General features: G+C 46.9%; 1 protein-coding gene across 3 annotated transcripts in view; it reads right to left on the bottom strand.

Moving 5' to 3' along the window:
* CACNA1S (calcium voltage-gated channel subunit alpha1 S) overlaps positions 1-4,469 on the bottom strand; it is a 41,614-nt gene extending 37,145 nt beyond the window's left edge. For 2 of the 3 annotated variants that reach the window (XM_061349407.1, XM_061349408.1), the window contains exons 1-2: positions 4,115-4,469; positions 158-263 (exon numbers count right to left, since the gene is read on the bottom strand). In XM_061349407.1, coding sequence (XP_061205391.1) covers positions 158-263; positions 4,115-4,275 — 267 coding nt within the window. In that variant the 5' untranslated portion in view covers positions 4,276-4,469. The remainder of the gene's footprint in view (positions 1-157; positions 264-4,114) is intronic. The other variant, XM_061349410.1, reaches the window with a different exon arrangement.
* Positions 4,470-12,336: the final 7,867 nt, after the last annotated feature.

Raw genomic sequence — 12,336 nt, 5'->3', positions numbered from 1 at the left:
TGGCAGGGGGTTGGAACTGGATGAGCTTTGAGGTCCCTTCCAATGTAAACCAGTCTGGGATTCTATGATGCTAGGCTGTACAGTGACCAGCTCTGCAGAGCCCTCAGAGCTGAGCACTTGGCTATCCAGCAGCACAGTTGGAAGGGTTGTGTCTTACCAGGCTGGAGTTGGCAATGTTGGTGTCATCTTCAGGCATCGGCAGGTAGATGGCCAGTGCAACACAGTTGGCAAATATGGTCAGGAGGATGATGATCTCGAAGGGTCTAAGAGGAAGCATTAAGGAGTGAAGACAGGGAAAAAAAGCCCTGTTCTGTCTGGGTACGTATGGGGAAACCTCACTGGCTATGGGGAAACAACCTCCCCCTGGGTTCCAGAGGGAGCAGTCAGACTACCCCCTCTGCACGTCCTCAGTTGCTGCCCATGTCTTGGGTCCCAAGGGAAGGAGGCAATGAGCTTGATGAGATGCAGGGCCTGGACACTCAGCACACGGCTTCCGGAGAGGGGCAGCTTTGTCATAGGACATATGGGAAGGGGGCATCAATCAAAAGACTGCAGCAGAGAAACAAGGGGATGGGAGAGCTGGTAATGCCCCCCTCCTCATCCTTCAGCAGATCATCCTGAAGGGTGAGGACCTTCTTGTGTAATGCAGACACTTTAGCAAAGCATCACCCTTTGCAGAGCGCTGGCCCTGGCTCCCTCTGTTCTCTGTGAGGGTGACTGTTGAGTAACTCTCCTCAGGAGTGCCACGGGCTGCAAGTTACCACAGTGCTCAGCCCGAGCTCCATCTTATGCTGGTCACATCCAGGCCCTGCTACAGCTCTGAAGTGCTTGTGTGTAGCCACCACACCATGCAGCTATGCACACACCTATGAGCAAAGGGGTATTTTTCACTCATTTAGTGGCCTCATACTGCCACAGTCACAGCATGAGGCAAAAACCTCCATGAAACACTTTGGTCACAATCTTAAAGTTTCCTGGCCAGTAATGTTTCCTGACAAGTACATCCCAGTTATCCTGATCTTCTCACCTTGCCAGTACCCCTGGAAGCCACTGACACTAAGAGCAGATGGAGGAAATGAAAATGTTGGTGCAGCTGCCCATTGGGCCAGACCCACCTGCAGAGTAAAGGAATAAACAGTGACATAAATCAGCACATTCTCCTCCAGCCCCTTCTGCTCTCCAGTCCTACCTGAAAACACCCCCACTGTGAGCACAGCCAGCATCTACCCTCATCAACTGTTCAGAGATCTCTCCTCCCTGTAATGACCAACCTGCCACCAAAGGCAAAGTTATAATTCTCACCCAGCAGGTAAGGAGGTTCCAGGACAAGGATTTCCCAACACCCCCATCTCCCTTTGGGCAGATCTTCCAAAGGAGAACAGCTCCCAGGGACATGCTCTGTGGGGACATTCAGGGCACAACCATGTAGATTAATGCCACCAGCACAGCCCTCCCACTTCTCCCCAGCAGAGGGTCCCTGCAGCCATGCTGACACTTCCTTACACCATGTTTAACCAACTCCTTAGCTCAGCTTTCCAGATAACTATGCCGAGCCCTGCCTTGAGCTTGGTGGCCATTCCACTATCCAAACCAGTATCACAGGACACCTAGGGCATCCTGTCTCCACACTGGCTGAGTGCAGTCAGTTACAGGTTAATTCGCCTTTTCTGGACACTTCTATCCATCAACTTGATGACACTTTAAAATTAAAGTCAGCTGGAAAAGCTGTTGCAGGTAACAGGGCAGAGCTCAGGAGTTAGAGGCTTCCCTGCCTGCTCCAACAGGATGAGATGAACCCTCCTTGAAGGGTGACCTGTCTTGTAACTGGAGCTGAAATAAGCTTGTTATTTGTGAGTCTGGCACTGTTAGTAGGTGGAAATGCAGTGGGACAGATAAAGAGGCATGTAGTGTCACTGTGGATGGTACTGCTGCCTCTGAGCAGCATCCTCCACATCTCCTTACCCTGCAATCTCACTACTTCCTCTCCAGCATCCAAGGGTACCAACATCTGCCCTGCAGCAGGAATGACCTCCTCAGCACCTTGCATCTCTGTGGTCCTCCAGGGTCCTCCAACCCCCCATTCATTTCCCTTGAAGTCCTCCACACTGCAAAACACCCTGACATACCAGGAGGGAGACCAGAAAGCTAGACATATCCCATCAACTTGCTGGGCTAGCTACTGAGGACACAACACCCACCAACCTGCAGAGCACCCAGATTTCCTTGTGCTAACAAATGTGGGGCTTGAGATGTGAGCAAATTTCAGCATAAACCCCCCTCTGCTTCAAGCCAGCCTGACCTTCACCCACCCCAGGCTGAGTGCAGTGATACTCTCCACTCTCCAACTGCTTGGACAAGATCCTGTCCCACTCATGTGGCTCAGCTTTGTGCTCCAACAGAAGTTGCACAGCAAAGATGAGCCCAAGGAGCAGGAACATCTCCTGCCATATTGACCCCAGATACCCACAGAAATGCTCACAGCTAATCTCTCCTTGGCAGCTTGCCTGAAGACCACAGGAACTGGAACGACCCCGTCATGCCTTGCAAACCCTGATCCCTGAATGAGATGAGGCCAGCTTGGTGCATGTGGGTATAAATACAGCAGGCACTGGAGAAACCCAACGCCCTGGATCATTTGTCTGCCAAGGTCAGGATCCCCTGCACCTGCACCCTTCCTGGTGAGACACTCAACCTCTCCCTTCCATATTCTCCTTCCAGGCCACCAGTGTGGGAAACAAAGACCCGCACAGTGCTACGCACACTCTCTGGCATGTGTTGACTCAGGATGAGGAATGTGTTTGAGCATGTTGGGAGATGCAAGCCCTATTTCCAGCTTTTTCCCTGGCACTAGGGTGTATGCGGAAATTTCTTCCCTACTCAGCACCTATTTAAGGCACAGACACAGATTATTAAGGTACAGAGCCTTCCTTGTGCCTGTAGAACAAACCAGACTTCAAGCCACAGAAGCAGAGACAGAGAATTCACTCATCTTAGCTCTGCTCCCTCTTCTCTAAGGACAGAGAGACCCTTTGCAGTGAAGAAACAAGGGCTCAAACTCCATGACCAGCACAGCACCACCACAAGCGTGAGCATGTCCTGAGACCCTGCAAATGGGCACCCCAGGCTTTCAACAGGATGTCATCTCTGGCAGTGTAGGGACATGAGTTTGGTGCTTCCATGGCTGCATACATGTCCAGCAACACAGCCAGCCTGAAAGGAGCAAAGCCTGGCCAGGGCTGGGATGATCCAGCCATGAACATGCAGATAGGTTCAGCAACTGAAATGAGAAAAGTCGGGGTGGAAGAACAGGATTTGCTGGAAACACCTCTAAATTCCATTTTTCTTCCTTAAGCCCAAATGTTTTCCTGAAGGCAAAGCGAAATGTTTCGTCTCCCATCTTCTTCCCTTCCATAAAATACAGGTTAACAAAGCAGTATCTAATGGCATAAACCAGTGCCTGACTGGGTGGCAGAAGGGTGACATTTTGGTATTTCTACAACACCCCAGTGAAAAGATGCTAATGAAAGAGCAACCACCCAAACCCCATCCCTAAACTGAGCCAGAGGCACAGAGAGATACTGTCCCTCCGAAGAGCATCACTCACAAAGCCTTCACCTGTGACCGCAGTGCCAGGGAGGGCTTGGAAAAGGGAAGCTGAGAGGACAGTGGTGTCACCAGGATTCAGGGAATGCTGTCCAGCCTCCCCAGGACAGGGAGCAGCTCTGGGATCACTAGTGACATGCACAAAGAGCCATCCCACAGCTCACCGTGGTCTCAGTACCCATCCAAAAGCTCTCCCCTGGGGCAGCTGGTTGTCCCCAGCTCCATCCTCAGCTCCCACTGCCCCAGCCAGGCCCCCCTTCCTCTGCATGGCCCTATCCTCATGCTGGGATGGACACTGTACCCCCTCCTCACACCTAAACCCTCTCCCCTCCCTAGGGCTCCAGCACAGCTCCAGCCAGCACAGAACACATTCACTCCCTCAAGCCCCTTTTGCCACTCAGCCTTTCCCCACAGCACCCCACTGAAGGTCCCCATGGCCTAACCTGCTCCTCAGCCCCAGCTTCCCCCCGACAGGAGTGCTGCTTCCAAGCCCTCACAAGCAGAAGGATACTTCCACTCCACAATGCTGATGCATGCCTTCCGCAGCGGGTTTTGCAGGGTTAAGCAGAACAGAGCTCGGGCTGGCCGTGGGGCCACTGGTGGCACCGGCTTCTTGGACTTCTCCTTCTGTTGCCTCTTCTTCACATCATCCTGGGGAGAAGCAGGCTCCATGGTGTTCCTTTCCTAGCTGTTCCTGCCCCTCCTGCCCCACGGCTGAGCCCCCCTTCCCTGGGTCCCAGGAGCTGGAGCTCCTCTGGATCCCCCTTCCTGCAGCACCGGTACAGAGCTCTCTGCACCAGGGACACAGTGGGGGCTGTACAAACACACAACCCATGCGTTTAAATTTAGCTCCCGGCCTGGCTGCTGGTGCTGTCCCAGCTCCCCAGGCAGCAGAAGGGCCCCTGCAGCTGTTGCTTCTTTACCAGGAGCATCAGGAGGGCGAGTGCTTCGCATGCCACTGCCCTGGCTGGGTGGGAACAGGCTGCCCCACGCTGTCCCGAAAAGCGAAGTGTGTTAGTCCCAGGCCAGCTCTTGCCCCAGCTCTCCATGCCCAAACTGGGGAGCTGGGATGCACAAGGAACCGCTTGCTGAAGCACATTATTGAAGGTGAGATAAGAGAATCCCAGACTGGTTTGGGTTGGAAGGGACCTTAAAGCTCCTCCAGTTCCAGCCCCTGCCATGGGCAGGGACCCCTTCCACTGGAGCAGCTTGCTCCAAGCCCCTGTGTCCAACCTGGCCTTGAGCACTGCCAGGGATGGGGGCAGTGTACCTGAAAGGGGCTACAGGGATGCTGGAGAGGGACTCTTCCTCGGGACTGTAGCCATAGGACACGGGGTGGTGGGTTCAGACCGAAACAGGGGAAGTTCAGGCTGGATCTAAGGAGTCAACTCTTCCCTGTCAGGGTGCTGAGGCGCTGGCACAGCTGTGGCTGCCCCATCCGCGCCTACGGAAACCTGAAGCCCCGCCAGTGCCCGGGGCGGGGCAGCCGGGGGGGGCTGAACCTGCCTTGGACTCTCCCCTCAGCTGCCGAGCGGAACTTTGCCGAACCCAGCCCAGCCGAGGCGAACACAGCCGAGCACAGCCGACCACAGCCGAGCACAACCGAGGCAAGCGGGAAGGGGCGGTCATCCTGAACTCTCTCTGTTCCCATTCCGGTTCCGGTTCCCGTTCCCGGCCACGCCCCCGCCTTGCTGCGGCTCCGGGCGGATTCAGCCCTAGGGAGCGCCCGGTCGGCCCTGGGATGCCTCTTGAGATATGGGGGGGGGGGAGCGTGTTCGAAAAGCGGATCCGTGCCCGGCGTGCAGGAAAACCACAGCACGAGAGATCCCGCGGTTATTCAGGCTGGGGCGCTCGGGGGCTGTTCCACGCATCAGGCACACCAGTGCCGGCTCCTCGTTACACTGAGACACAAAAGGTAAAAGGATTGGTTGTAACCTGCATATAATATTTACCGTACCATGCCTTCTAATCACTGTGCGTGCTCAGAGGAGGGGTCTTCACCTGAGCCAGGTCTTTTTGACCTGTGGCTGTGATTTTTAATGTTACAATGAAAGCAGTTCACTTTGGGACACCTTAATAGTTCTTGCCAAGTGGTGCCGAGAAAAGCATCATAAAGAAACTCGATAGTCAGTGTAACTATTAAGTAGATATTCGTTTATTCAGGCTGGGCGCGTGGGGGATCGCTGCTCCTAACACGCATGCTCATTGCCCAGCTGGTCACGAATTCACGTTAGTAGATGGACTTGTTCATTAGATACCCCAGAAGAGCAGGGGTCCTTTTTGGAGCTCTGACACTCCTCCTTGAGCATGCGCACTGTCCCCTGGTGGTGGATGGGGGATGGTGATCGTGAGGATGAAGGCTCAGTCTTCCTCTAGGTTGAACTTTTTTACCATTTCTTTCTCTTGGAGTATGAGCAGTACTTCCACGGCAGTTTCCCAAATCACTGCAGCAGCCCTAACTGATACACATCTTCATCTTTAGCACATAATCAGTCCCTGTTGGCTTTGACCTAGATAAGCAGTAACAAAAGTTGCTTAATTAACTGACCTTACAATTTTTATGGTTTTTCTTCAAGCTTCTTTGTCTTAATATGTAGCTTCTTTGCCTTAGTGAATTTCTATTATCAGTTTCAAAATGTTAGAAAACCTGGTTCTATCTTCTGCATTTAAAGGTCAGAGAATATGAACAATGATATTTTCACCCCAAACATATGTAGTTAATATATATGACTCCATGTGTGTACATACACATATACACACACACAAACTTTGTGGCTAACACCGTTCTGTTAAACACAGTGCATCTTGTTTTATTTCACATGGTGAATTGCTTCAGCAGGGCAGCAGGCAACATTTTGTCATATCTACTGTAGTCTTCCAAAAGGTCAAGTATCAGACATTGCTGTTTGTGCATATCAGCAGCATCTTTCATGGCAGAGATGAGACGTGCCTGCATGGCAGTGTACAAACATCTTTTATCATCTGTCCACTGGACATCAGTAAGACACTTCCGGATCATTAGGTCTAAGGCAGCTGGACTTCAGCTATTAAACAGGGCTACTGGATACATGTACCCTTATTTTCAGGTTAAGAAAGCAAAATATCTAAGGACTAGATCCTGCAATCTTACTGCAGCCTACCAATTTACAGCCCACTGCTGCTTTACAGGACTACACTGTTAGATCAACGGTTGAGTATTCTTTCCCACAGTTATACTTTTGAAGTCCTGAGGAGCTCTCTAAGGAAAAGTTTGCTGTATCATCTCCAAGTCTAGACTGGATTGTTCAAAATGAGTGCCTGAGAGGCAGCCTGGGGGGCTGCCACCCTACACTTACTGCAAATACCTTCAAATCCCCCATTTAGCAGTAATAATGCATTATGTTATAAATGCTTTCAGCACAGAGTGAAATGACATGGTCAATGCCATTTATTACAGTCAGTATACTGTCAAAATAAAAACCCTTGAATTTTAAACCCAAGCATTTATTACTGTTTGACAGATAATTCGCCCCACCCAATAGGTTCTCTGATTCACTACACGTTATCCGTGTGCAAGCCACATGCAAAGGTTTTAAGGATTACAATTTAATTATATTAAGAAAACATGGGATTTTTTTTTTTAGTGTCCAAAGAACCTAAATTCTCTAGCTATTAATCAAAGTATACCAGTGTTTGGCAGGGACGTTACCCCATTAAATTACGAAAGCAAATTCCCTTGTGTATCTTGGTGATCTTAAGCCTTTAAAAGTAGTTTTAATCCCTGTCATTTGACCATGGCATGTCAGCCATTGGGTCATTTAAAAATACTGTTACAGTATCTGCTGTGAGACTGGAGAGAAATTCCTTCTTTTTTCTTTTTTGCTTATTTGCTCTGTTCCAGATAAAGGTGGGGGTTTTGACCACAGCAAGAGTGCTTTTCAGCAGTTTATGTGGGTCCTTCACCGGTCTCACCTGAAACTTATAGGGTAGGGAAAATTATTTCTTCTTCGTAATAGAAAAACTGTAAAATACAAGGAGGAGTTTGAATTGTTATTTAAAAGGAAAAATAAAATTCAGGCAGAAAAGAACCCCAACAAACTCCAACATAAATCTGCAACAGACAAAGTCCTCTGCAAATTCAAGGACAGAACCCCGTAGTTAAACCCACTGAAGAAGCAGGTTGAATGTAACTGTAGAGTTAAACTGAAGTTTAAAAGGCAGAGCTGGAAGTTAAATGAAAGCACTGAGAGGAGCAAAGTATTGACCGTTCTCCTCTTCCCATAACAGAATTGCTGTTTCCAGCACAGAACAAGTAAGTTGGAGTTTGTAACACCTTTACGCTTAGCACTGCAACAGAAAGCAAAGTAAGACTACTTTTGTAGCTTGTCTTCAGTGTCTTCACTCAGTATAGAAGTGTGTAACTCTTCAACAGAATCTTTGTGAAAGAAAATCACCACCAACAACCTATTTTAGAAGTGGAGACCTTGAAGGCTTTTGGGAAGTGGTTTCCATGCACCACTGAGCCCCAGCAGTTTTACATGGCCAGAATTACTGGGTGTAATGTGTGCAGAAAAGACATCTTCGTGATCAGAAACTGACACGTATACATAGATAAGAACAGATAATAAAATGCAAAGGTCCACAGTCAGAGCAGATAAGCTCAAGAGTCTCAACCTTAATTCACAGGTTGGAGAAATATGGGAGAAATATATGGCCAAGGGATATTGCGCTGCTCTCCTAGTGTAATTATCATCCACAGTTACACCTCCTTCATCTACACAAAAAGAAATGTCTAGTCTTAATGCAAATGATGTTCATTTCATCAAGGTGCTAAGTTAGTACTACAGTCATCACTACAAACTTCACATGAAATACCATGCATCCTGGCACATCCCACCTCAGTACTGCTGCCAAGAGGGGCATGAGGAAAACCCAGGCAGTTTGCAGATGCTTTCACCCAGTAAGGCAGTATGAGCTGATACTTTTCTATGATTTGCTTTGGAGTGTTGTCAAACAGAGAGCAAATTAGTGATCTATTCAAAATGTCTCCATTGGGTGCCATTATGATTTTTGTCCAGTCTGAAATGACCACGACACTGGTAGTGGAAAACTGCCACTGGTAGTCTGGAAAACTTTTACCAGAGGTGTGCTAATTAGCTTTATTCTGAGGCACAAAATCATTAACACATTAGCTTCACACTGAAGTGCTTACTCTAGAACTAGCATTACAAATCCCACTCTCTAATTCACTTAGCAACACAAGCAATTTCATCTGCACCTGTGTATTAAGCCACTGTGCATATTTACTTGCTGTCATTTGATTGCGTGTTTTTAACTAAGCTCTGCCTTAACTGTACTAAAAACTACAAATCAGCAGCAGTGCAAGTCAGACATGTTTTGCTATGAAGAGCCCCAGAACACTCTCCCAGAAATGTCTTTGATTCTTCACTCTTGCAGCCCCCTTCTGACCATTCCCCCCCTTTAGGCTTCAGAGCCTAAGCCAAGCACTGGTGAATCTGAGATCCACAGCGTATTTGAAGGGGAAGTCCACTTCACACTTATAAACTACTGTCTCCACAGCTCTTGGGGAGCTTTCTTCTAACATCTTCCTCATAGTCCTTCTACCCTTGATTTTCCTGTCATGAGCTCCTTTCTTGCACTACAGCCCCACCATCTGAACGGGAGATAATATTAACAGATGATGATTAGCTAGACTAAGATTCGACTCGTAATCTTACTACAGAATGTGATCCACTCACATTCAGTTCTCAGAATGCAAGGTTACAACACCAAAAGTCAAACTGGGAGTATAGAGCACGCAAAAGCAGTATTCATGGCTGCCAGAAAAAATGGTATTTGCATAGCCAGTCATTGGGAAGGCATTTGTCAAAAAGAGATGTCCTTTTCCAGCTACCAATCTGAAAATGCTAATTATAATCTGCTAATCAGTGTCAGCATCAGTGACTTGGATGAATGTATTGGAAAGGATAAAGAAATGTGAATCATTTGCTAAGCAGGTATCCAGCTTTGGTACAAAAGACTTCTGAAACACAAGTTTCTTTCTGAGGGCCTCTTCATTATTTTCAAGACAGAAGCTGCTTGATGATCATGTGGAGGAAGCAAAGAACTTCCCTGGGTTTATGACAGACATTCAAACCAAACTTTGAAGCAGGCAGTTGAAACAACACAGATGAAGTTCCCCTGTGATTCATATTTCCCTGACATGGATAGTTGATGAAACAGTTACAAAAAGCATTACAGTTTTTTTTTATTTTTAATTACAATTTTTATATAGATATATTTTATAAATATGTATTTAATTACAATTTAATTACAGTGTGGGATTGGAGAAGGTGTTATGGTTACATTCTGTTACTCCCTTCGAAGGAGGAGTCAAATATAGACCTATTTGAGCTTAGGAAATGATGCCCTAAGAAACTGGCAAAGTCGCTCATATATCAATTAATGAAAAAGAACATCTGTTCTTTTTCAAGAAAGGAAAAGACAGGAAAGGAAAAGGCACTTTTAGGTAAAAGTAAGATGATTTTCAATCTACAAAGTTATCGTTCCTCGAATGCCACGGACACACACTGTCAGTTTAGGGTCATTTAAAGCTTTTTGTAAAACTGAAATGATGTCCACAACATCTGATAGGAATTACTACTATCCTTTACCATTGCTATTAACTAGTGTTTTAAAACATTGTCTGCCACAAATAGGAGAAATTGTTTCAAAAAATACTACAGCAATATATATACTAAAAAAAAACAACCCAAAACCAAATGAAACAAAAAAAAAAACAACAAACCAATGCAAATACATGCACAGAATGAAACGCAAAGTCTTTGCAGAAGCACACATTGTAATTGTCAAAACCTGAACCCCATGAAACCATGAACAGTAAGTTGCTCTTGCACTATGCATGCCAAATTCAACACTGAGGATCCAGACAACTCCTCAAGTAATTGAAGTTATTACAATTTAATACAATTTGTAAATACCACCTGAAAGTCACAGAAAAGTAACAAAAATAATGTATGTCTTGATGCTGACACACAGCATACCTTTTTAGAACAATGAAGACTTTGGGTTACGTGGGATGAAGTGCAATTACAACCAAGTTATATACAAAAATGAGAGTGACTATATCTAATGCCTATTTGCTTATCATTTATAACGAGTGGGACAGCATATACTTCTAACTGCCCTCACTTTTTTAATGCCCTTTATTGACAGCTCTGAAGCTGTGGACTACCTGAGAAGGAAACACTGATTCTGTGTAACCAAGTTTCCCCTAACAATGAGCTTGACTTACCTAACCTTCAGGACCACAGTAAGTTCTCTGGGGAGGCAGGGGGAAACCAAAAGTCCTGCATATTCTAGACTGCCAACAACCTCACAATTAATGTGCTGGTCCAAGTTAGCAATGTATAGAAGACTGATTTAACAACTGAGCTGGAGTCAGTCCTCCTGCAGCCTTACACCACCACATTTAGTTTACAAACAGTGAAACAGAAGCACGAGGAAAGATTTAAGAAGGAGAAACAAAGTCATACCCTGTAGTCCAGTGACTGATAACAAGGGACTGGATGGAGCAAACAGCTGTTCCTTTTCTTTCTACAAAGCATAAAAACTTTAATACTATACAGTAAGTGGCCTTCCACAGAACTGAACAGCTCAATCCATAATTAGGATCAAAAATCTCAGCACAGGACTCTTAAACCTAAGCTGTTCTACGAATATCTGCTTCAGCTTTTTATTGAATCACCTTCAATGAACTTCATTTCCCATGCCCCTCCCAGTCCAACAACTGGAAAAAAGTAGCCAAAGCCTCAAAAACATACTGGGAGAAAATAAATCCTGCTTCACAGCAGTGAATATTTTGAAAATCCCTTCACTAGTATGTGTCAAAGAACTTTTTCCAGGTATTGAATTATTTATTGTAAGGCTCAAAGCCAAACTCAACGGGGCAACAAGAGAAGGCGCTGTAAAATGTTCAGTCTCAGTTTACACAGACGTAAGATAACTTTCATTTGTCTTTCCACCAGTGCTGAGAAGTTACATTATTTTCCCATCAGTGTTTAAGGAAGCAAGAATTAAGATGAGTCTTATTGAAGATTCCCACTATAGATTCCTACTTGAGATTCCCATGCATTTTATCTTGAAGTTGTGCATTTAAATCCTGAGCTAGTTTTAAATCTTCCTTCGAAGCAGAAATTTCAGGATTAACACTTCCTATCTTTCCATCTGCTCTTACGGCCAATAGGTTTACCTCTCCTTCTTCTGCCACTCTTTTTGCCTCTAAATCTGCCAGTCGGTTCCCTTTCTCCTGATCTGTGTCACCCCTTTGGTGTCCTCTGCAGTGCATCACTGCCATTTGATTCGGCAGTCTTATAGCCCACGCTGGGGCAGGGGCTGGGCATGGCGGCAGGACCATTGTGTCCCAGCAGGGCTGGGCTCTCTGGAGGCTGAACCGAGGTCCTGTGTTTTTGGTGCAGGGGTGCCAGGAGCAGGCAGCTCCTTGAGGAAAGCTGCTCGCTGCCCCTTCCCATCAGGTAAAGATCTGAGCCCCCCCTCTTGTGTGTCCTGTGCACACCGTGTGTGTGCAGCCCAAGAGAGTTTGGCTGAGAACTTCCCCTGTCCTGAACCACTGCTCTGGGGCAACCCAGCCAAGGAGATGGGCACCTGCAGACAGTGCTGTGGCTTCTCTCAGCATAGCCCCAGACAGAGCACAGACTGAGGAACCCCTGCTGT

The sequence above is a fragment of the Neopsephotus bourkii genome, unplaced genomic scaffold (genome assembly GCF_033783945.1).
Source record: "Neopsephotus bourkii isolate Nb327-2 ecotype Australia unplaced genomic scaffold, CSIRO-AGI_Nbou_v1 NB_414, whole genome shotgun sequence".
NCBI classification, from domain to species: Eukaryota; Metazoa; Chordata; class Aves; order Psittaciformes; family Psittacidae; genus Neopsephotus; species Neopsephotus bourkii.
Note: the sequence above shows the minus strand (reverse complement) of the source record. Positions and strands in the feature narration are given on the sequence as shown.